Source organism: Mirounga angustirostris, unplaced genomic scaffold (assembly GCF_029215605.1).
Source record: "Mirounga angustirostris isolate CCGP_5_RB_7025 unplaced genomic scaffold, mMirAng1.0.hap1 SCAF_1, whole genome shotgun sequence".
Lineage (NCBI taxonomy): Eukaryota > Metazoa > Chordata > Mammalia > Carnivora > Phocidae > Mirounga > Mirounga angustirostris.
In genome coordinates, this window is record NW_026991709.1 from 128,181,661 (window position 1) to 128,207,064 (window position 25,404).

A 25,404-nucleotide genomic window follows, 5' to 3' on the forward strand; every position below is an offset into this window, starting at 1 on the left:
AACTTTCTATTTTTACTACATGGTTATTTCACACCACAAATACTCAGCTGAACTGTATGGAAGATTAAAAACAACAGGAGTTCAGGGGTTTGCAAATGTTCATTTCCTTTTGAATGTACCAGAAGAAGCCTCTAAGAATAGCACCTATCAGTACAAAAAAAAGAAAAGAAAGAAAAAAAAAAAAAAAGAGTGTCTGGGTTTTTTTAATAAGCAATTAAATGTGGATACAGGTTGAGGAGAGATTTGTGGAAGCCAGACTCCGACTTCTTCAGTTGCGCTTACCCCGTGCGGCCAGAAGCCAGTATTTGGGGAGTTTAATTAGTCTAAGCTGTCAATGTGGAGAATCCTAGCTTGAGAAACAAAACTTGCTTTTTTTGTGATGGCAGGTTGGGCTGGTTCAAGACTGACTAATATACTTAAGGTAAACGCATCAGTGCTTCCCTGTTCTTTTAGGAGAAAATAATCACATAAGTCATCCATGTTCAGTGCAGACAAATTAGAAACCACAGAAGGGAAGAGCTGCTTAAACACCACTGCTAACACTGTGGTGTTTCCAAATGCACACACACACACACACACGTGTGTGTGTATCAACTACAGCTCTGTACACTTGATTACTTTATAACACCTTTCATGCCAATGAATACATAACTGCATCATCATTTTTAATAAACTGTAAAGAACTTCTTTGTTCTAGAAAATATACTAGTCTCCATTATAGGCATTTATTTTTTTTTTAAAGATTTTATTTATTTATTTGAGAGAGAATGAGATAGAGAGAGAGAGCATGAGAGGGGGGAGGGTCAGAGGGAGAAGCAGACTCCCTGCCGAGCAGGGAGCCCGATGCGGGACTTGATCCCGGGACTCCAGGATCATGACCTGAGCCGAAGGCAGTCGCTTAACCAACTGAGCCACCCAGGCGCCCTATAGGCATTTATTTTTATTCCAGTTTTTCACTATGGTAAGCAACACTGCCATGAAGACCTTTATATATTTATCTTTACACCCACCTCTATCTCTTCAAGATAAATTTCTAGACAAAGACTTACTGGGTCAAAAATAATTTGTTCTTTCAGGTTAATATAACCTAAATGTTGAAAGAAAATCTTTTTTCTGGGTTGTAAATACCATTCTCTTCAGTGGGGTCATAAATATATATTAAAATTGAATGTGAGGCACCTTTATTAAAAACTTGATTCAATTTTTCAAAATTTGTCAAAAGTCAGCATTTTCTTTATAAAGCCATAGGTGGAAGTAAAAACACCCTTTTTCCTGATATCCTAGCCCAGTGGATCTCAAAGCAGAGTCCCTGGACCAGCAGCGTCAGCATCACCTGGGAACTTGTTAAAAATGCAGATTCTCAAGACCAACAACCTCAAACCTACTGAAGCAGGTGGGGGTGGGGCCCAGAGAGCTGGTGAGTCTGATGCTGCCTACTCATCCTCATTGATGTTCATTACTTCCTGCCTGCAATTCTAGTTACTTGGTCTAGAGATGTTCATACCCCTAACTACCTGGAAATTCCTTAAAAATATGAACTGTGAATCATATTCCTTTTGTGCCCTACCATGGTTCTGGGCCAGGAAATGCTCACACTAATTGATTTGTAGTTAAACGCAGTCTTACTCACATTTCCAACTTTTCACATAGATAACCTGATGGTAGTTCTAAATGAACTAGAAAAGACACCCTCTGTCCTAGCAAATGGAGGGACAAACTCCCTCCCTGCCAGGGACACGGCTTTACTGACCCAGCCAGAAGTGGCCTCACAGAGCAATTGGTCTGGGACATAATTACTGCCAGAAAGAACCGCTCAATATTGTCCCTTTTAAAGAACAAGTAGTCTCTAAAGTTCAAATGGCCAAGTGAATGTGTTCATTGACAGGGGCCCAGGAGCAGCCACCTCACCCAGGAAGGCACAGCGATGGCCATCTGTGCTGCATGCAATCAGACATACCAAGAGCATCACTGAGCTGCTTCTGGGGCTGAGATGGACGACAGAGGGTCTGTGTCCTGACCACCTCTTGTCAGCTGAATGGCGTGGAACTGGGGTCTCAGTTGAGTACTTAGCTAAGCAGATCCAGGACCAAGCGTCTTGGTTCGGCAAGCAGGCACGCACTCCGTGGAGTTCACCCCCAGCTGGCATGGCCATGGCCCCCCATTCAGGACAAGGTCGCACCTTTTATTAGACAGTGCCTGTCCGAAACAAATGGCTCCCTCTACAGTCAGCAACACAGAAGATAAGTCAAACAAGGATTACCTTGAATCATCTACTCCTTCTGTGAAAGCCAAAAGAGATGTGGCCACAAAACACTTTAAGGCTATCTCTCCCTCCACATCTCTTAGAACCAGAAAGTTCATTACTACAATAGATATTTATTATTATGTTTGGCCTCACATTCTTCTTCCTTTGTTGGAAGAATCTTCGATTTTGTGAGACGGAGTCTGGCTCGCACTAAAGAAGCTAAAACCCTGGCTACTCACTTTTCCAGCCTCCCTTATCGTAGGCACATTGTGTCGACACATGACCAGCCTCTGTCAATGAGACACATCCTCCCCAGACTGTGTATCTGAAGTTGGTAGTGAGAAGAGGACACATGGAGTCCATCCAGCCAGGGCCCGGGCAGGAGTGGCAGCCATGGCCAGGTTCCCAAGGTGGCAATGAACAAAAGTCTAGCAATGATGCCCAATGTCCAGCATTAGTGGCCTTGAGGACTTCCAAGCCACCCTTGAAAGAGGCCCATGTGGCGGGAACTGAGGCCCTCCGCCAACTTGCTGCTGAATGAGTGAGTCATCCGGCCTTCAGATGACTGGTCCTGACGTCTGACTATAACCTCATGGGCCCCTGAGCCACAACCACCCACCCGAGCCATTTTTAAATTCATGACACAGAAACCATGGAAAACAGTAAATGAGTACTGTTGTTTTCGGCCAATAAGTGTTTGAGTACTTTTTATGCAGCCATAGATAAGCAACATAGGCACCGACTTTTATGAAGGGTCAGGAGAAGAAACGAATATATGAAGACTGTTTCTGCATTTACCTTAAAACCAGTTTTGAAATCACTGTGTTGCTGTATGGTTACTTTAGAAATGCTGTGCTACTAAATTCTTAGAACTTAGTAGTAGGAAAAAAAGGTGTCCTTTGGAAATGGATAAATGATCTTAAAATCCATGTGGGAAAATAAATGTCAGAGGATAAGAATCTTTTGAAAACATAAGAAAATTGGAAGATAATTGTCCTATTAGATATTAACACATCCCATAAAGGCAGTATAATTAGAACACTCTGGTACTGACAGAAGATTAAGAACCGAGATCAGGGTGGCTCAGTCGGTTAAGCATCTGCCTTCGGCTCAGGTCATGATCTCAGGGTCCTGGGATCAAGCCCCACGTCTGGCTCCTTGCTCAGTGGGGAGTCTTCTTCTCCCTCTCCTCCCTCTGCCCCTCCCCCTCCTCATGCTCTCTCTCTCTCTCTCAAATAAATTTTTAAAAAATCTTAAAAAAAAAAAAAAGAATCGAGATCAGTAGACCAAAATAGAATCAGAAACAGACAATATCCAGGAGTTGTGATATGACAAAAGGAGAATTTAAATGAAATGGAAGAGAATAAATCACCTGGCATAAAAACTATGAAAATAAGACAATAAGAATCCTAGAAGAAAATTCAGGAGTCCATATACAAGAGTCTCTTTAAAAGGAATAAACAGGAAAGCTAAAGTCTATAAAAACAAGATAGAAAAGGTAGCAGTAATATCTTTATAATTATATAGCTCAATACATTGAAACTTAAATCAAATGCAAGTAGTAGTGAATATTTCCCTCTACACAAAAGGGTACTGGATATTAAAGACCCTGGTAAATACCTTTTACAAAGAAAAGGAGACCTTATTTGTTTTAGAAAAAATAATAAAAATTAGCTACATAGATAGTTCATGTCACATTAACAAGTGAGATGACTCAGGCAAATAACACCGAATGGAACCACTCACCGTTCCTGAGCAAAGCCTGTCTGTGGCTGCCTGTTCCTGCCTCTGGGTTCCTTCTTTCCCTTCCACCTGTGGGGCCTTCAGCTCCTCCTGGCCAAATCTGTCCTATGGCAGGAATGATCTCGTATCTTCTCCTTGAAGCTTCCTTGATGACTTCCATCCCTCTCAACTAAAAGCGATCTCCCCATTTTCTGGATCCTTACTCTTTTGTTGTATAGTTATTCAGGCTTTTGTCTTAGTTCTCCTCTGAAATCGTAAGTCTTTAATGGCAAGATGCAGGCCTAAGATATCATTATGGCCTAACACCATTCCTCTACCAAGTACTCTGTTGGTGGAGGCCACTGAGAGGACCTGACTGCCGGTTGATCAGTGAGCCGGACCCCAGCAATGAGAGGCCGCTCATCCCTTCCCTTCCCGTCACTGGAATGTACATTCCACTTGCCTTTCCTGGGCCAGACTGCTCCAAGGACACAGCCTTAAGGTAATGCTGTGGTATTGAGACCTTTTGGATGGTTGGTATACGTGACTAAACCCAGTTAAACCCTCTACATCGGCAGGTGGCTGCAGAGATCTAATCGTCTTACAGCCACCCAAGACAAGCCTCATATGTAAGTTCCCTTGCTTATTAAACCTGCCACCTACCCATTTGGAGTGGCCTGCCTCTTTCTTCGGCCTCTCCTTGACTGCCTAGGCATAGGGGCTGGTTTCAGATTATATCAAGGAAGCTCCCAAGGAACTTACAAACCAACATATATTAACTTGGTGATATCCTAATGTATGAGTGATAAAAGAATTCATGATTGCTGAGTTTCTCTCTTAGTTAGGCAAACTCAATCACTGGCACTTTTTTCCTAGATAGTAGTAATATACAGAATGTTCTTTGCTAAGAGTATGCTACTAAGAATGAGTAATACTACAGTTTTAGGGATTTATTTATATTACAAAGCCCTTTCCCTACCCCTGTCGCATCACCACACATCTGCTAAATGACCATGTCTGGCATGGTAGCAGACACATAGTAGGTTCTCTATAAATTGCCACTAATTCTGAATCTGTTGCATCCTTTCAAGTTTTAAAGAACTTACAGAAACTATTAAATTTCCCTAATACAGAAACAGAAAGTATAATGGCAAACAGGTATTGTGCATTGTGCATCCGCATCAAAATTATCCAAGTGGTTTATGGTCCAAAATGTCCCTCCTCTCCTCAAATGTAGTGGTTTCAGTATGTCAGGAAGGAAAGATAAAACACTATGATGACATCATTCTAATTAGTATAAGAAATTCATTTCTTTCAAGGTGAAAAGCACAATAGTGCAAGGTTAAATGGCTGTCAGTCAACCTTACAGTGAACAGCTTAGAGTTTGAAGAGCTTAAGCAAAGGAAGATTCTAAAGGAATCAGAAGCCCTGATGCCTTCTCTGGTCTAGATCAGTCACATTGTTTAGTAGAGATTAAATAGTTATTACCAAGGTTCAGTGGAAGAATTGAGGGGTAACAATTTTCAAAAAGCCAAACTGATCAGACAACACAACACACTAAGGGGATCTTAATGGGCAGAGAGGTTCTGAAGCATCTGTTATATTCTAACTGCTTCTGTGAGAACATCCAGTTTGGATCTACAAAATAAGCCTTCTTATAAAAGTATAGTTTGCCGGGGCGCCTGGGTGGCTCAGTCGTTAAGCGTCTGCCTTCGGCTCAGGTCATGATCCCAGGGTCCTGGGATTGAGCCCCGCATCAGGAAGCCTGCTTCTCCCTTTCCCACTCCCCCTGCTTGTGTTCCCTCTCTCACTGTGTCTCTCTCTGTTAAATAAATAAAATCTTAAAAAAAAAAGAAGTATAGTTTGCCAAGGACTCATATCATTCTGCTGATGACTTCTCTCTCTAGAAGTACAGCCAATTTCATAAACATTTAAAAATGTTAAATTTCATATGTTGCCTTGATTCATAATCTGGTCACTATGAAATATGGAGACAGAATTTTCTTTTCTAAGTTCAAAGAAAAGGAAGTGAGAGGGCATCTTCTGTCCTTACTGAATAGTGATGGGCCTGAACAGTTATTATAGTAATACTACCTATTGTCTGTGTAATGAGAGCCCATAACCAGTTCCCCATCTTAAGTCACTCCTTTCAAAGCTACCTCCTTATCGTTTGTTAAAGGTAATCTTTTCTGACCATGCTTAAAAACCAGTGGTATCCTAATCCACAGGATAAAATTCAAGCTCTTTAACCTGGCATACAAGATTATTCATGGGTTTAGCCCTACATAGCCAGGTTTGCTGATCCCTTTCTCACACCTTATTCCAGCAATACCAAACTTCTTGATAGTTCCATGAATATACCCAGTTGTTTCCTACCTCTGAGCTTTCATGCTGTTTGATCCTTTCTAAAGAATACAACCCCCCTCCAACCCCTTGTCAACTCTATTCATCTTTCTACTCATTCATCAAATGATTATTGAAAAAATACTGTGTGCCAGGCTGTATGTTAGACTCTGAGAATACTACAGTGAATAAGATCTTGTACTGCCCTGGGGTGCCTGGGTGGCTCAGTCAGTTAAGCTTCTGACTCTTGATTTCGGCTCAGGTCATGATCTCAGGGTGCTGGGATCAAGCCCCAAGCTGGGCTCTGAGCTCAGCGAGGAGTCTGCTTGAGATTCTCTCTCTCCCTCTGCCCCTCCTCCCATTCTCTCTCTCTCGCTCACTCGCTCTAAAACAAATAAGTAAATCTTAAAAAAAAAAAAAAAAAAGATCTTGTACTGCCCTCACTGACACAAGAAATTACAAACCTCACCCTCTGTGAAGTCCTCCCCAAGCTGCATCCCCATAGTGGACCCTTGTCTTCCACTTTCCTTGTTCACAGTATGTATAGTCCTCATCACAGTGCCCTCTAATTATCAGCCTCCCTGACTACACTGGGAGCTCATTAAGACAGGGACGTCATTTTCTGTAATATCTGGCTTATTGTACATGCTTCATAAACATTTGTAGGGAAGAAAGGAACGGGGGAGGGGGAGAAAGGCAGGATACACATTTAAACCATGGAAATTTCATGTTTTAATGTATCTGCCCTTGGTGAAATGGCCTACATTCTTGGCTATTTCCCCCAGGCCCTGATTTCTGGCCTTTTCTGCTCTCTTTTTAATTTCTTCTCTCCCTCCCTCTCTTAATTCCACCTGGGATCACTCAACATCCTGTTCATGACTGGCCTTGTGTCTTATATGCCATGGGAAATTTCAGGGGGGATTTAGGGCTTCAGAAATGAGGTGCCTCCATTTGGGACAACAAACTCTATGTGTGAAAGAAGCACCTAGTGGTGCTCTCTGGTATTGTTACAAAACTGTGCCTGGTTTGTCCGGGACCCTACCTGGTGATTGAGACCATGTTCCAAATATGTCTCAACATCTGAAACCTCATACAGTGCCTTGAGCCCACCAGACCTCCCTAAATGTCTGATGCAGATGCTGAGGATGAGGCAAAAATACAATATTGCTTCCAGGGAAGCTCAGTAACTCCTGTATACGGTGCCAAATAGCCCAGCACACAGACAGCATCACATAAAGGGGGAAAAGTGTAGAAAGGAGCTATTTTCAGTTTAGCTTAGAGGTAAATTATAATTTTAATAAATAAAATTTTTATTTTATACTTTAGCAATATTTTGTTTGGACTATAAATTGGTGTGGGGCGCACAGTAAGAATTTCAGGGCTTAAGGACTTTAAAGCTATGGTTCTCAAAATGTGGCCTAGACCTGAAACATCAGCACTGCTTAGGAACTTGTTAGAAATACAAATTGTTGGCCACGCACCAGACCTGCATTTTTATAAGCCCTCTAAGTGATTCTGATGCATGTTCAAGTGGGAGAACCACTGATCTAAAGGCTTTAAAATGACCTGGATGGGGGCTCCTGGGTGGCTCAGTCGTTAAGCGTCTGCCTTCGGCTCAGGTCATGGTGCCAGGGTCCTGGGATCGAGCCCCGCATCGGGCTCCCTGCTTGGCGGGAGGCCTGGTTCTCCCTCTCCCACTCCCCCTACTTGTGTTCCCTCTCTTGCTGTCTCTCTCTGTGTCAAATGAATGAATAAAATCTTTAAAAAAAAAAATGACCTGGATGTATAGAGGAAACTAATATACTCAACTTGCAATTCAAAAGGGTCCCTTTGAATTCAGGATCTCTTGAAGCTACACAAATGCTAACTCATTCATTCTCTCTACTCCCTATTGATACAGGCAGGGAAAATATCACCACCCCTGTTTTAAATAGAAATAAAACTAAATCTGGGGTTGGGTTGGGGTCAAACCACGGCACACAACGTTTTCAGGGCTGCAAAGTTAAAATTTGTGCGGTCTGAATAACCAGAAAGGACATTTGCACCTGTTGTTTTTCCTCTCTTGTTGAGGGTTCAGAGAAGCTCTTGAAAATATTTGTGGGAGATACTTAACAGCTTAACTGCTCCATAAGCAATCGGACATTTCCAAAGTGCATAGGCTGATGCTGAATGTAAGTAAAGCCTCACTCAATCCACAGAGGTTTCATTTCTAAGTTACAAGGCTTATACTCTGACACATTTTAGTTTACATTGTCCCTCGGATCCTGTTAATGTTCTGACATATATTAATGCCACAGTGATTCCGGTATCTGTGAATCTCCCCCCAAAATGTAGTTAGAGCAAAACAGGTACTAGCCCCCGAGCGGTCTCATCCCTATAACACTGCACAAGGAGATTTCTTCATGGCTTCTGTGTAATGCTGGAAGCCCGGAGTTCTGAGATTAATATTCTCATCTGGGATGAGGGTCCCACTGTGAGTACCTCCCCAGACAGATATTTCGAAAGCACGAGCCCCGCCATCTCAGAGTCTGCTAGCCTGCCCCTTAGCTGCTCTCCTTACCTGAACACATCTTAGGCATGTAGCTTTCACCTTGTCCGTCTTCTAAATTGCTCACCACGCATCCATCTGCTTCCTAGCTTCTCAAATGAGCTAACAGCTCCCACCTGCTCCCATCTCTTCTGTTCCCTTTGTCCTGTAAGTTTATACAGCTTTGTCCCCTTTCTGTCATTTGAGGGGAGCTCCAGGCAGAGATAAATGCATTTTTTTATTCCATGTTTCTATTGCTCATTTTTATAAAAGCATACAGTCTAAAAGGGAATTTAGATATCATCTCTCCGATCCAGTGTTAGTTTCTTTTTTTGCAGTGGAATCTATCTTTTTCAAGACACAGCCCTATGTATAAGTCTAATTTATAAAACAGATAAAAGAGTGAAACTATTTTGGTTGAAGCTGGTAAAGGAGCAGGGTGTGCATCTCATTTCTCTTAAAAATATTTAAAAATATCTGTTAAGGGCCTCCTCTGCACCAGACACTGTGTCAGACTCTGGAGAAGCACAGATGAGCTGTGTAGACATGGGTTTCTGTTCTCTAGCTGCTCAGAGCCTTGTCGGCTCCTGGAGGTCCCCAAGGAACCCAGTCTGAATCTTACTGATCTAATCCAAAGTCTGGAGAAGAAAAATGACTTGGCCAAAGGAAAGCCTTCCTGGTCTTCAAATCCATACTTGGGAGTTAAATGTACCCAGTAAGTGTTACTGATGTGCAGTGGAACAGATTGTAGGGTGATGATCAGGAGAAAAAACCCAGGAACTATGTTTATGACCGAGGTTTCATACACAGAGACGTGGAATAAGCAACAAAAAGGATATAAACTGTGCATAAAGCTCCTAATAAAATAGTGGTGAATGTTTGCACACTTGAGCACTTGATCTTTATTCCTGCCATTCCCTGTGAGGAGATTGCTTTTGGTCATGCAGTTAAAAACTTTAAAAACCCGAAGTTGAATTTCAAAGAAAAAAATCTCAGCCTGTATATCCTCTGTCCTTCTACCCATGTCAGGTGTGACAATTTATTGTCTACTGCTAGAAGTTTCCACAGTTGGACTTTTTCAGATTGAAGAAAAAGAAGGAGAAACTAAGAAATAGTAAAAGCACAGCTGTCCCATTTATTGAGACGGACAATGCTAAAGAAATTTCAGCTTTGTTTTTCAGACTAAATCGCTTCCAGGGACTGGCTGACCTTCAGAGTGATGGTCCTTGCAACTTGACTGAATGCGATCTGTTTCTACAGAAGAGTGAGATAGGAGATTCCTCTTCCGGGGAACCTGGAAAGTCTACTATTATGCGCTGCCAGGCCACCATTTGATCACAACAGACCACTGAATTCCAACCATTTCATCCTTGGAGACTGCCAGTCACTTACAGTAATAAATTTTGAGTTGCCTGGCCCTGGGCCAGACTTCTAACTTCTGTTGGCCTCAGTTTCCTCCTGTATAAAATGAAGAGGTTAGACTGAAATATCTGTAAGATTCCTTCCAAGTGGGGTGCCTGGGTGGCTCAGTCGGTTAAGCGTCTGCCTTCAGCTCAGGTCATGATTCCAGGGTCCTGGAATCGAGTCCCACATTGGGCTCCCTGCTCAGCAGGGAGCCTGCTTCTCCTTCTCCCTCTGCTGCTCCCCCTGCTTATGCTCCCTCTGTCAAATAAATAAATAAAATCTTAAAAAAAAAAAAAGATTCCTTCCAAGCTTTCTAATCCTCAGATATTCCATTAGAATCAGCAGGTAGCACTACATTTGGGAATCTGAAGCAACTTACCTAGAGAGGTGCAACCCAGGACATTTTCCAAACACCCGACCAGTGCTTCAATATCACTGTCCTGTCAAAACAAGAGGGATTTACTTCCATGTATGACAGAAGAATATTTATTGACAAAAAATGTCTTGCCACATTTAGGCAAAACAAAACAAAAAAATCTGGTGGCAAAATTATTTGACAGTAAGATCCCATTAAAAATTTTTTTGCAATTGAAGTATAATTAACATACTGTGTTATATTAGTCTCAGGTGTACTAATAATGATTCAACATTTCCATACATGACTCAGTGCTCATCAAGGTAAGTGTAATCTTAATCCCCATCACCTATTTCATCCACCCCCCCACCTACCTCCCCTCTGACAACCACCAGTGTGTTTTCTGTACTTAAGAGCAGTTTTTTGTCTTTTTTTTCTGTTTGGTCATTTGTTTTGTTTCTTAAATTCCACATATGAGTGAAATCATGTGGTATTTGTCTTTTTATGACTTTATCTTTTTCTCAGTTAGCATAATATCCTCTAGGGCCATCCATGTTGTTGCAAATGGCAAGATTTCCTTCTTTTTCATGGCTGAGTAATATTCTATTATATATATATATATTCTATTATATATATTCTATTCTATAGTGTATATATATATATATATATATATATATATATATATATATATACACCACATCTTCTTTATCCATCTATCTATTGATGGACATTTGGGCTGCTTCCATATCTTGGCTATTGTAAGCAATGCTGCAATAAGCATAAGGGTGCATATATCTTTTCAATGTTTTTGTTTTCTTTGGGTAAATACCCAGTAGTGGAATTACTGAATCTTATGGTAATTCTGTTTCCAATTTTTTGAGGAACCTCCATACTGTTTTCACAGTGGTTGTACCAATTTGCATTCCCACCAACAGTGCATGAGGATTCTTTTTTCTCCATATCCTCACCAATATTTGTTATTTCTTGTGTTTTTTATTTTAGCTGTTCTGACAGGTATAAAGTAATATCTCATTGTGGTTTTGATCTGCATTTCTCTGGTGATTAGTGATATTGAGCATCTTTTCACGTTGGCCATTGTATGTCTCTTTTGGAAAACTGTCTCTCCAATCCTCTGCCCATTTTTTAATTGGATTGTTTGGGTTTTTTGGTATTGAGTTGTATAATTTCTTTATATATTTTGGATATTAACCCCTTCTCAGATATATCTGCAAAGATCTTCTCCTGTTCAGCAGACTGCCTTTTTGTTTTGTCAATGGTTTCTTTCACTGTGCAAAAGCTTTTTATCTTGGTGTAGTATGATCCAATTTTTTAAGAGAAAAATACCTATATCTATATGTATAGCTATATCTCACTCTTTCCATCTCTATCAATCTATAGATCTATTCCTCTATCTCTCTGATGGGAAGAACATACAATGAAAATGTTAATAGTGGTTTTGACTATAAGGTAAGATTATGGATGATCTTTATTTTCTCCTTTGTGTACTTATGTCTTTTCTAAATTTTCTATAATAAACAAATATTACTTATTTAATTTACAAAACAGTAAATGCTACTTAGAATGGGGAAAAGGGTTTTATTCAATCTATAATCTATTCAATGTATCAAAAATCAAATGAATATTTTTTTCCTAGGGAGTGTCTCTACCAGTTCTTCTTTGGAAATGTATGGTATTCAAGGGGTCATAAATCTAAGAATTGCACTTTTTATTTACCTTAACCTTCAATAAGAATCAGATACCCTCATGAGAGCTGGGGGAATCCCACAACTATATTTGGCAACAAATATTGTCTTTATTACAAAATAAATACCCGTCCTCTATCCAGGAGGCTGGAAATATCCACAGTAGCATCATAATGATCCGAGAAAATGGAACCACTTAATTATTTTCAGGTTTGTGGGTACACTGAGGGAAATCAATAATTTGTGTCTCACCTGCTCCATTTCAAAACAAGCAACACATTTCATACTGAAATAATTGTGAATTTTAGAAAAATGCACTGTGGTATAATAACACATTACATAAATGTGTTGTTTCATAATATAACATCTGGTAGGGTTTGGGCAGCCACTTTTTATGCATGTGGTGAAACCCAGCATCATTTCATGTTCCGATGTATAGAAGAGGCAATGATGAAGAAGGTATGTCTGGTCAATGCTGGTCAATGAGGTCAAAGCACTAACTAAAGACCCTGGTGTCCAGCCCAGGAATAGGGAGGGAGGGAGATTCAGAAGAGGAAAAAACAGATCCCTTCCTTCTTCTACACCCCCTGTAGTCTCCAAACTTAGCAGGGACAGCCTTGATTCAAAGAGGAACCCAGCAGAGACATCCTCTGTTGGAGGAAAAGCAAAGCACAGATTGGCACACACAGCTGACGACACCAACCTGGCAAGCCCCGCTTGCTCCTCCACTAAGTGTGCTGGCCTGGTCCAAGTGGCTTGATTTCCTAGGTCTTAATTTCTGCATCTGTGAAAGTAGGGGGTTGAATCGGCTGATGGTTAAGGGGCCTTCCAGCTCTAAAACCCAGCTCATCAGCAAAGAATTAGATGGACAGTGACTGTGTGGATTGTTTTCCAATATGGCTACAACAATCCTTCCCATCCCTTTGTTCCTATGCCATGCCTCACATCAAAAGTTAGACTCTCTTTCCCCATCCCTTAAGCTGGCCCTGTGACTTGCTCTGGGCCTCAGAATGTGGCAGAAGTGACGTTCTGTGGCTTTTATTACTAGGCCTTAAGAAGCCATGTAGCTTCCATTTTTATTATCTTGGAAGCCAACAACCATGTGAAGAAGTCCAGGCTTTTCTACTGGAGAGACACCATGGTGAGACGTCCTGCAGCATGAGAGGCCATGTGGAGGGAAACAGAGGCCCCCAACCAACAGCCAGCATCAATTGTCAGACATATGCGTGAGGCCATCTTGGACCCCCCAAGCCAAGCTCCCAGCTAAATGCAGCCACATAAGTGACTTTAAACAACATCACATGGAACAGAAGAACTGTCTAGTGGGTCCAAGCAACCTACCTAGAGAATCATGAGAGACAATAAATCACTGTTTTAAGCCATTAAGTTTTGGAGCGTTTCATTACTCAGTAAAAGATAACTGAGACCCTAAATAAACTGAGATCATTGACCAAGTGTTTCATGTATTTATGTCTCCAGCACCTAGCATGGCCCTGGGAGCATGGCAAATGCTAAATGCTCACCTGTGCAGGTCTCTTCCAGACTCAGTGATTTGCAAGGAAGTGAAACAGAAGAATGGCATTGACTCTTTAAATCATAGTCTAACCCTAGTTGGACAGCAGGGTTCTCCCCACTCAAAGTACATCCTTATTGGGAAAGTAGAAGAAAAAGCATACTACTTCTTAATTCTGTGGCCTCAGTCAAGTTGGTTAACCTCTCCAAATGTCATTTTCCTTCATTGTAAAATGAGAATAATGTCCTCTATCTCACACTGGGCTCTTATGAAAAACAAATGAAATAATAAAAAGCCTTTAGTAGAGGGTATGGCTTGTTGGAAATACCCAGTGGGTGGAAGAAGAGAGTTGGATAGAACAGGATGGGATGGGAAAAGAACAGAGACATAAAAGATTAAAAAGTCCCAATTACTGTGCCTGCCACAGAACATGGAGATTCCCAATAACTATTTGAGTTGAGTCAAAGAAACAGAAATGGCAAGAAACAGAGTCAGGCTGTAGGAGGCATCTGGATGGCTGGGACATATCAGTTATATCTTCCTAACACAGAGGACAGGGAACCCTTGTGGGGAGGGGAGAAATAATTCTAATACAATTGAATGAATGAATACTAACTTTTACTGAAGTCTTAATATGTGCCATTGTTCCACCAGCTTACATGTATTAATTCATTTAAACTCAACTAAGTGGTGCTATTTTTCTCCCCATTTAACCGTTGAGAAAACTGAGGCACAGATAGGCTCCATAATGTGACTAGGTTCATGCAACTAGTAAGAGGTGGAACAGGTGGTGTTCTCCAGAGCTTGAATTCTTCTTAGTCACTACAGTATACAAACATAGTAGAAGGCAGGGCTCCAAACCCAAACAGAGCTTCACAATATTACTGGAGGAACCAGGGTGCAAACTCATGAAAAAAACTCAAAAATAATTATTTGCTGATATATATATATATATATATATATATATGCGCAATATAATGCAGCCTGGGGACAAAATGCAGCTACAGAGGGGCTGGGTGCAGAGGGGTGGGTTCTTCATCAATGGCTTCCAACTCCAGGTTCTAAGAGAACTTGAAGCAAAACATCAGTTCTCTGTCTAAATACGGCCTCAACAAGAAGGTTGTGCATTCCCTTGGTGGAGTAAGCAAACACAGTCATGGGCCATGAGCTCTGCCAATTTCCCTTCTCGCCCTGAAGACTGGGGCCCCAGAGATCATGGACAATGACTGAGCTCAACTTACATTCCCAACAAACGACAAGTCACTTTCTGTCTCTAAGATGCAGATTAATTAGGGCATTAAGACCCAAACTCCAACTGTACCCACTGAACACTTTTTAAAATTCTGAAATAACATTAGACTTACAGGAAAGTTGCAGAAGCCATACAAAATTCCCATATACCCTTCACCTTGATGTCAGTGTGCCATGTTTACATGCTCATTCCCCCATCTATTTATACACACCAAGGTTTCTCTACCTTGGTGCCATTGACGTTTTGGGCCAGATAATTCTGAGTATATTACAGGACACTTAGCAGCATTCTTGGCTTCAACCCATTAGACGCCAATAAAACACTCCCATCATCCCTCCGTGGATTTCCACATCCAACCCTGGGATGTGGAAATCAAACATGTCATCAGGCACTGCCAAATGTCTCCCGAGGGACAAAATCTCCCCTGATTATCTACATACAGCTCTATCTCCCCATATGTATTTTTTTCTACTGGTTAAATCTGGAACAACTTGGTGATCAAAATAAATGACATTAATAGATTAATAAGCCACAGAATTAGATAAGATGCCAACTGTACTTTTTTAACATTTAAATGAAACTTTCTGTATTTTGAAAAAGAGACAACTCATTACAAAGTCAGGTTCTCCTTTTTTTTTTTTTTTACATCAAATAATTTAGGAAAGGAGTTAAAGAGCTTGTTTTACTGTGTTGCAACTTAATTTAGCAATAAACTCATTCCTTGTGTTGCAGAAATTACCATTTAGTTGAACATAAAAGACCCCAGTAGAAATATATCCACCCGCAGGAGAAAGGAGGAAAAATGGAAATGAATACCATGCCTTTTTAAAGATGTTTCCTGCTATTCTGCGCCGCGTTTGCACTTTGGCAAGAAGTTCAGTCATGGAAAACACCTTGCAGGAGCATATTATGCCTGGTACAATGTGGGGATTATGCTGTTGACTGGAACCTGTGCATTTCCTCACTGTTTCACAATTTAAGTTGATCTCTGCCAGAGCTAAGTGGCCTAAGAGAGCAACCACATCCAGATAGAAGCCAAATTACAGTGCTACCAGCCTGCGCTCATTTCAGCCAAGTGCCAGAAAGCCAAATTTCAAATGCTGTGAAGATGACATTATGGTTCTTTTGCTGATGAATTTAGACACTCTTCAAGCCTCCTTCCCCCAGAACCACCAACTCTTCTCTAACAGGAACGGGCCTTTGAGGAAGGAGGAACATCAGGTAAGACTCAGTTCTGAAAAACTGTCCCACAGATTCAAGTTCAGTCAAACACCCAGATTTTTTCCAGAAACAGATGCAGCAATTTGGCCAGTGAATTCGAAATTGCTCCTCAGGGGAAAAGGTAGCTGTTCTGAAAAGGTCAGTGGGATCTGTAATGTACGTGAGACCTAGTAGCACCTGCTCAACGGCCACAGAGAAAGCTATGACATCTGGGGCAACCTTGCCTTTGAAACAATGTTTACATAGAGATATTAAAAATAATATGTCCTCTAATAATTCATATTTATGTTTTATTCTGGAAAAGAATAGAAAATTCTCAAAAGAAAATAAATACCACCAAAGAAACCCATCACTACTGACGCAACACTCACAAAAATATACACCCATATCTAGTCAGTCTTTTCTACATAGATCTTTCAGATATTTGAAATTATACTGTAGATGTATGGTATACATGGAATACACAGACACCCATGCATTTTTTTATTCTTATGTTAATCCCCATACATTACATCATTAGTTTTAGATGAAGTGTTCCATGATTCATTGTTTGTGCATAACACCCAGTGCTCCATGCAGAATGTGCCCTCCTCAATACCCACCACCAGGCTAACCCATCCTCCCACCCCCCTCCCCTCTAGAACCCTGTTTGTTTTTCAGAGTCCATCATCTCTCATGGTTCGTCTACCCCTCCGATTTCTCCCGCTTCATTCTTCCCCTCCTGCTACCTTCTTCTTCTTCTTTTTTTTTTTTTCCCTTAACATAGATTGCATTATTTGTTTCAGAGGTACAGATCTGAGATTCAACAGTCTTGCACAATTCACAGCGCTTACCAGAGCACATAGCCTCCCCAGTGTCTATCACCCAGTCACCCCATCCCTCCCACCCCACCCCCCACTCCAGCAACCCTCAGTTTGTTTCCTGCAATTAAGAATTCCTCATATCAGTGAGATCATATGATACATGTCTTTCTCTGTTTGACTTATTTCACTCAACATAATACCCTCCAGTTCCATCCACGTCATTGCAAATGGCAAGATCTCATTCCTTTTGATGGCTGCATAATATTCCATTGTATATATATACCACCTCTTCTTTATCCATTCATCTGTCGATGGACATCTTGGCTCTTTCCACAGTTTGGCTATTGTGGACATTGCTGCTATAAACATCAGCCCTTCGGATCCCTACTTTTGTATCTTTGGGGTAAATACCCAGTAGTGCAATTGCTGGATCATATTTTCAACTTTTTGAGGAACCTCCATACAGTTTTCCAGAGTGGCTGCACCAGCTTGCATTCCCACCAACAGTGGAGGAGGGTTCCCCTTTCTCCGCATCCCTGCCAACATCTGTCGTTTCCTGACTTGTTAATTTTAGCCATTCTGACTGGTGTGAGGTGGTATCTCATTGAGGTTTTGATTTGGATTTCCCTGATGCCGAGCGATATTGAGCACTTTTTCATGTGTCTGTTGGCCATTTGGATGTCTTCTTTGGAAAAATGTCTGTTCATGTCCCATGCATTTTTGTTTGGACTTTCATCCCATGCTATTAAGAATTCTTCAGAAACATAATTTGAATAGCAGCATAATCTTGTGCTGTATAGCCATATTGCATTTCTTTATCTGTGCCCCCATCACTGGACATCTGGTTGCTTCCACTTTTTTTGTTGTAAGTACTATTGCAGTGACTATCTTTGTACATAAATCTTGGCCCCATGTGTAATATTATTTCTTTAGGTTAGTGGAATTATTGAGCCAAAGATTGTGAACATTTAGAAACTGTCCTCTTTTCTCTGTTCTCACCCTTTACTTCATGTTCCCACCCATCCCAAGGAGTGCATTTTCTCCACAAGGAGCTCCTTCCTACTTTGTTTCATCCTCCTCTCACAAAAATTTGCTTTCTCTCAAGAAACGATACGGTAGATCCACGAAAGCCCAAGACGCTTGACCAGGCTCGTGTGTTATCTCAGGATATTTGTGTTTCAATAAGGGATACAACCTCAAATCAGAGGAATGAATTTCTAATAGCAAAAGTTTAGTCAGCAGAAAGCAAGAATGTCAAAGGAGAAAATCAGGTGGTATCTTTACAGAGCCATAAAAATCACACTGCATAGATTCTCATTTAATTATCAGCAAGTTCTGTCTGACTAAATAATCCAGGCTATCTCCTCATCTTAGAGCTAGTTATGGTGAAAGATTTAGTTCACACACACAGAAAGGTGTCACTCCATTACCCAGTTTATTCTGTTCAGGAAACATTTACTGAATACTAGTTATGCACCAAATGTATACAAAGATGAGGGAGACAGATGCAGGCTTAGCCCACCTTTTGGGGACAGATAATCCATTTCCATAGATGGGAGATAAGAGAGTGCATGAGCAGAGGCTAGGAGGGATGATCTTCTGTCCCCGGGTATCCCAGACCATCCTCTTTCAGCAGTAAATTCCCCCATTATTTCCCCTGCAATGCACGTTCTCCACCATCAGGTGGCTGGTGGGATCGCAGAAGCCAAACTGGGAAACCAGGACAAAGGCCCTGCTTTTCTATTAAAAGAGAAAGAGCCACACATTAAAAGTGAACAAATGAAAATCCAACAGCTACCGTAGCTCGAGCCACCGTCATCTCTCGCCTGGACCACCCGACAACTTCCTTATTTCTCTGCTCTGCTGTGGCATCACATTAATCCATTTCCCTCACAAGAGCCACTGCTTTGTTGCTGTGCATGGAATACAGTCCTGTATGCAGAAGGAAATCCTGTCATGGCTTGCCACGCCCTGTGTGATCCAGCTCCTCTTGATCTTTCCAACCTCACGTCTTCCCGCCTTCTCTCCTGTTCACTATGCTCCAGCCACACCGCTGGCTTTTCTTCAAACGCATCGGGATCTTTTGCACCTTGGGGCCTTTCTCATTGGCTGAGAATGCTCTGGCCTCATATATTTAAGTGACTATCTTCCTCATCCTTCAGATCTCGACGTTCTGTCACCACTGGCTCAGAAGTTCACTGAGCACCTATCTAAATTACATTTCCACCACTGCTTTAGTGAGCCCTATTGTGGTGCTCTGTTTCTTTTGATTCACTTATCCAAAGACAAAATTAATGTTTTGTTCGTTATTGTGAGCTCCGTGAGTGCAGGACCATGCCCACTGAGTAATTATTAGCTCAGAGCTGGGCACACAGGAAGCAATCAATAAACCTTTTTTGAATATGTTGATGAAAGAAAAGCCACACCAAGACAACAAACAGAATACTCCTGTTTCTACCTCACCATGCAGGTTTTACTTAAATTCAGAGTTCTCAATCCTGTGCAAACTTTGAATGCATTTCCCCCATTCAATTCTTTCAGAGGCTTTTATTTGCAGAGCTTCCTTCTGAGCCACCTGACAGTACATCTTCTGCTGCTGTCATTTTTTTTTTTTTTTTTGGCTCTCAGATGTTCTATCTTAAGGCTATTCTCTGACTCCTTCTGAGCTGACCCCAGAGACAGATAGGACCTTACAGGCTACCCACAAACCAGAACTTCCTTTGGTGAAATCCCTCTCATGAGTCTTCTGGGAAACTTCCTGTTGCTACCTTCCAAATGTCCCAAAATGATGAATGTGCTTTCAGAAGATGAGCCCACTGTGGGCTGAAGCCTTGCTCCAAGTTCTCCTTCCCTGTGACCACGGCCGGGTACACACCACTAGGCACTGTGGATGCACAACTACTGAGGAATAAAAGCCTCCTGTGGAGCACGTAAGTGTCAGGTATAGAATTTCTCGTTCCAAATTTAGCTTTCTACTCATTAGTCTCTCAGGCTTTCCTTGCTTCGTGGTTGGTCCTTCCTGGGGCTGGTTCACTATCCTTCCCAATTCCACATTCTTGTAGGCCCCACGTTATTTGTCCTACAGAGCCTATGACCCATAAGGAATTGGACCTTTACTCTCTGGGTCACAGATCTATCTACCTTGACCTCAATGAAACTATACCTCATCAACGCAATTTATAGAAAGCATACCTGCTGCTACTAAACAACATGTTGTTTTACTAAACAACATGTACTGACATCTACCAAGTATGTGCCAAAGAACTTTTTAAAAGGAATCTATGAAAATATGTCTTGGCAACGTGGTCTATGGTATCTTGGAGATTCATAACCTTCATGAACATATTGAAAGCTCTGAAAGGCCTTCTAGTAAAGATCTAAAACCTTGTTTAACATTGTGTTTCCCAAACCTAATTGCCCGTGAAACCCAGTTCATTCTATAGAAGTCCCAGGAACATTCTTTGGAAATCCTCACATGGATAAATACATTAACAGAGCTTCCTGTTCTATACACTCTAGGATCCCCAGTGTCTTTACTGAATCAGTACTGGAACTTCTGCAAGCTACCTGTCTTTACTCTTTTGTTCAAGTAAAAATTTTCTACTGTGAGAACCTCTATTCTATTATACATAAATTCCTCTCATTGGAGGAAAGATTGCTTTAGTATCCTCAGCTCTAAAATGCCTAATTAATTTTTCAATTAAAACATGTCCTTAGTTCTTTCTTTGATATTAAAAAATAATGCTACTTTCCCACCACTGCCCTCAAATCACTTTCCTTAAAACATTTAGCAAGCACTAGCATTTTAACTAGCAGAGATTTACATGTAGTTACTTACATCCTGCTACTTCACAGTAGAATCAGGAACCTTTGGATTCTGGAGCAACTTCTAAAAAAAGGATGGAGCATGCTTTTGCTTTTTTCTCTGCAGAGGTTAACTGAAAGGATTTTTATACGTTAGCCTCGCAAACATAGGTCACAGATACCCAAAGGGATTTTAGGATGAAACTGGAAAAGTATTTTTGGAATCAGTAACTCACATTTGGTGAAAGCAGATCTGTATCATAGCCTGTGTTAACTTGAATATTAAAATTTAGTGTGCTTCGATGAATTTCTCAATCTCCTTTTTTTAAATGCAAGTGTAGTTGACATACAATATTATATTAGTTTCAGGTGTACAACATAGTGATTCAACATTTATATACATTACAAAGTGATCACCACAGTAAACTAGTTACCACTTCACTCTCCTTCTAATTGCTGACCTGTGGAGAAAAGCTTAAAAGGAGCAATGGAAACAGTTAACAGGAAACTCTTGCATGGGGTAATTTCTACCTCACAACTGTGAGAGGGAGGCTTTCCGATCTTGTTTCATATTTCTAAGAAGTGGAGCTCTTGGCCTGTTTCTAGTCACAGATCAGCTTTGGAGGTGAGGTGTAGATATGTAGTCCTCTCACCCAGTGATTCTCAAATTTCACTGTGTGCAGGACTCATCCAGGGATCTGGCTAAGAATGCAGAATCTGATTCAGCAGGTCTGGAATAGGGCTGAGATTCTGCATTTTAACAAGGTCTCAACAGCAGCTGATGTTGCTGGCCCGTGGACCACAATTCCAAGAGCAAACTTTAGCCAATATGAATGATTGGTGATAGTCTACTTATGAGCCTACCATGAGGATTGTACTAGAAAGATTCTCATTTATTCAATTAGTGTAAATGTTACTTTAAGCTGGGAAGAATTTCCATAAGCACCTATTTTGTTAACTCAAGACTTCAACTTCAGCACTAGTAACGTGTTGAGCTGGGTAATTCTTTGGGTGGGGTACTGTCATGTGCATTATAGGATGTTTAGCAGTATCCCTGGACCACTATTAGTATTCTCCCTCATCCAAGTTGTGACAATTAAACATGTCATCAGACATTTTCAAATACCGTCTGGAGGGCAAAACCCCCACTGTGCTGACGTGGAATCACTTGGCATCATGATATTTGTTGCAAGGTATTATAGATATGAGTTTATAGACTTTTTTTTTAAAGATTTTATTTATTTGGCAGAGAGACACACTGAGAGAGGGAACACAAGCAGGGGGAGTGGGAGAGGGAAAAGCAGGCTTCCCGTGGAGCAGGGAGCCCGATGCGGGGCTTGATCCTAGGACCCTGGGATCATGACCTGAGCCGAAGGCAGACGCCTAATGACTGAGCCACCCAGGTGCCCTGAGTTTATATACTTTTAATTGACTTAATGTGGTTATATTTCACAACTCTGAAGTCATCTTCATGAAAAAATCAAGATGATTTCCACTAAGGACTATTTAAGTATTAAGACTAAGACATCTCTCCTTCCCTGCATGGCTTCCAGAACATGATGCCTTTTCCTTGCTCAGCTTTACATTTAAAATAGTGGGATGTGTATGGCATGTGTGTCTGTGTGTGTGTGTGTGTGGGGGGTTAACTATAGAACTTACATTAAAACCATAGATATTAATATATTAGATACTTTATACATAATATATGTTTGAAACAATAGCAAAATCTCCCCCTTTACTCTTGTTTTCATTCGAGAAATATGTGAAGAACTTTGGTGTGTATAGTACTAGATATGTTCATGAATGAGAGAGTGACAAAACTCAAAAGAATCACATTTATCATTGAGGTCTTCTGTGTCAGATACTTTAATAACTTGGATCTTGCATACACTGGAAATCAAAAGTTCAATTAAATGTTAGCTTTGAGTTAACACTTTTTTTTAACATTCTGAAGCCTTTCTCTGGGCCATAAAAAAAAAAAAAAAAACCCAACCACCTATAATAGCCAACCACTTCTGTTGTTTCCCTAGTCAACTTACTATTGGTATAATTAGAGAATTCTGACTCCTGAAAAACATAAAAATCTCCCAACCATAAAGAATTCAGTGGTGTACGCATTAATAAAAGAAAGGATAAGAACCATATAATCCTGTTAATAGATGCAGAAAAAGCATTTGACAAAATATAGCATCCATTCTTGATAAAAACCCTCAACAAAGTAGGGATAGATGGAACATACCTGAATATCATAAAGGCCATAGACAAAAGACTCACAGCTACTATCATCCTCAATGGGAAAACGGAGAGCCTTTCCCTTATGGTCAGAAACAAGACAAAGATGTCCACTCTCACCATTACTATTTAACATAGTACTGGAAGTCCTAGCCACAGCAATCAGACAACAAAAAGAAATAAAAGGCATCCAAGTCAGCAAGGAAGAAGTCAAACTGTCACTATTTGCAGACAAAGGCTCCACCAAAAAACTGCTAGAACTCATACATGAATTCAGCAAAGTTGGAGGATATGAAATCAATGTTCAGAAATCTGTTGCATTTCTATATAACAATAACAAAGTAGCAGAAAAAGAAAACAAGTTTATGCCATTTGCAGTTGCACCAAACCCAATAAGATACCTAGGAATAAACCTAACTAAAGAAGTAAAATATCTGTACTCTGAAAAGTATAGAACACTTATGAAGGAAATTTAAGAGGACACAAAGAAATGGAAAAGCATTCCATGCTCACGGATTGGAAGAACAGACATTGTTAAAATGTCTGTACTATCCAAAAGCGATCCAAACATTTAGTGCAATCCCTATCAAAATACCACCAGCAGTTTTTCACAGAGCTAGAACAAACAATCCTAAAATTTTATGGAAGCACAAAAGACCCCAAATAGCCAAAGCAATCCTGAAAAAGAAAAACAAAACTGGAGGCATCATGATTCTGGACTTCAAGCTCTGTTACAAAGCTGTCATCATCAAGACAGTATGGTACTGGCACAAAACAGACACATAGATCAAGGGAACAGAATAGAGAGCCCAGAAATGGACCCACAACAATGTGGTCAACTAATCTTTGACAAAGCAGGAAAGAATATCCAATGGAAAAAGTCCCTTCAACAAATGGTGTTGGGAAAACTGGACAGCAACATGCAGAAGAATGAAACTGGACCATTTTCTTACACCATACACAAAAATAAATTCAAAATGGATGAAAGACCTAAATGTGAGACAAAATCCTAGAGAACACAGGTAGAAACCTCTTTGACCTCAGCCATAGCAACTTCTTGCTAGACACATTGCCAGAGGCAAGGGAGACAAAAGCAAAAATGAACTATTGGGAGTTCATCAAGATAAAAAGATTCTGCACAGTGAAGGAAACAATCAACAAAACTAAAAGACAACCTACAGAATGGGAGAAGATATTTGCAAATGACATACCTGATAAAGGGTTGGTCTCCAGAATCTATAAAGAACTTATCAAACTCAGCACCCAAAAAACAAATAATCCAGTTAAGAAATGGGCAGAAGACACGAATAGATACTTTTCCAATGAAGGCATCTGGATGGCTAACAAACACAGGAAAAGATGCTCAACATCACTCATCATCAGGGAAATACAAATCAAAACCACAAGGAGATACCACCTCACATCTGTCAGAATGGCTAAAATCAACAACACAAGAAACAACAGGTGTTGGTGAGGATGCAGAGAAAGGGGAACCCACTAGCACTGTTGGTGGGAATGCAAACTGGTGCAGCCACTCTGGAGAACAGTATGGAGGTTCCTCAAAAAGTTAAAAATAGATCTACCTTATGATCCAGCAACTGTACTACTAGGTATTTACTCAAGGATACAAAAATACAGATTCGAAGAGGTACATCTACCCCAATGTTTATAGCAGCATTATCAACAACAGCCAAACTATGGAGAGAGCTCAAACATCCATTGACTTATGAATGGATAAAGGAGATGTGGTATATATATAAAATGGAATACTACTCAGCCAACAAAAAGAATGAAATCTTGCCATTTGCAATGATGTGGATGGAGCTAGAGTATATCATGCTAAGTGAAATAAGTCAGAGAAAGACAAATACCATATGATCTCACTCATATGTGGAATTTAAGAAAGAAAATAGATGAACATATGGGAATGGGGAAAAGAAAAAAGGAAGAGAGGGAAACAAACTATAAGAGACTCTTAAGGATAGAGAACAAACTGAGGGTTGATGGAGGGAGGTGGGTGGGGGATGGGCTAGGCAGGTGATTGGTATTAAAGAACACGCTTGTGATGAGCACTGAGTGTTGTAAGTGATGAATCACTGAATCCTACTCCTGAAACCAATATTGCACTGTATGCTACCTAACTGAACTTTAACTTAAAAAAAAGAGAGAGAAAGAGTTCAGTGGTGTAGGGCAGTTTTCCCATCCAGGAAGAAGACTTTCTATGAGCATTATTTTGTTGGAATCTCATACTCTGATAGACCCAATGGACCAAATTCTCAA

At 40.7% G+C, this 25,404-nt stretch overlaps 1 protein-coding gene across 4 annotated transcripts in view; it reads right to left on the reverse strand.

Moving 5' to 3' along the window:
• NEK11 (NIMA related kinase 11) overlaps window positions 1-25,404 on the reverse strand; it is a 240,926-nt gene that overhangs the window by 55,775 nt on the left and 159,747 nt on the right. For all 4 annotated transcript variants that reach the window (XM_064587979.1, XM_045903791.3, XM_064587970.1 and 1 more), the window contains exon 14: window positions 10,621-10,681. In XM_064587979.1, coding sequence (XP_064444049.1) covers window positions 10,621-10,681 — 61 coding nt within the window. The remainder of the gene's footprint in view (window positions 1-10,620; window positions 10,682-25,404) is intronic.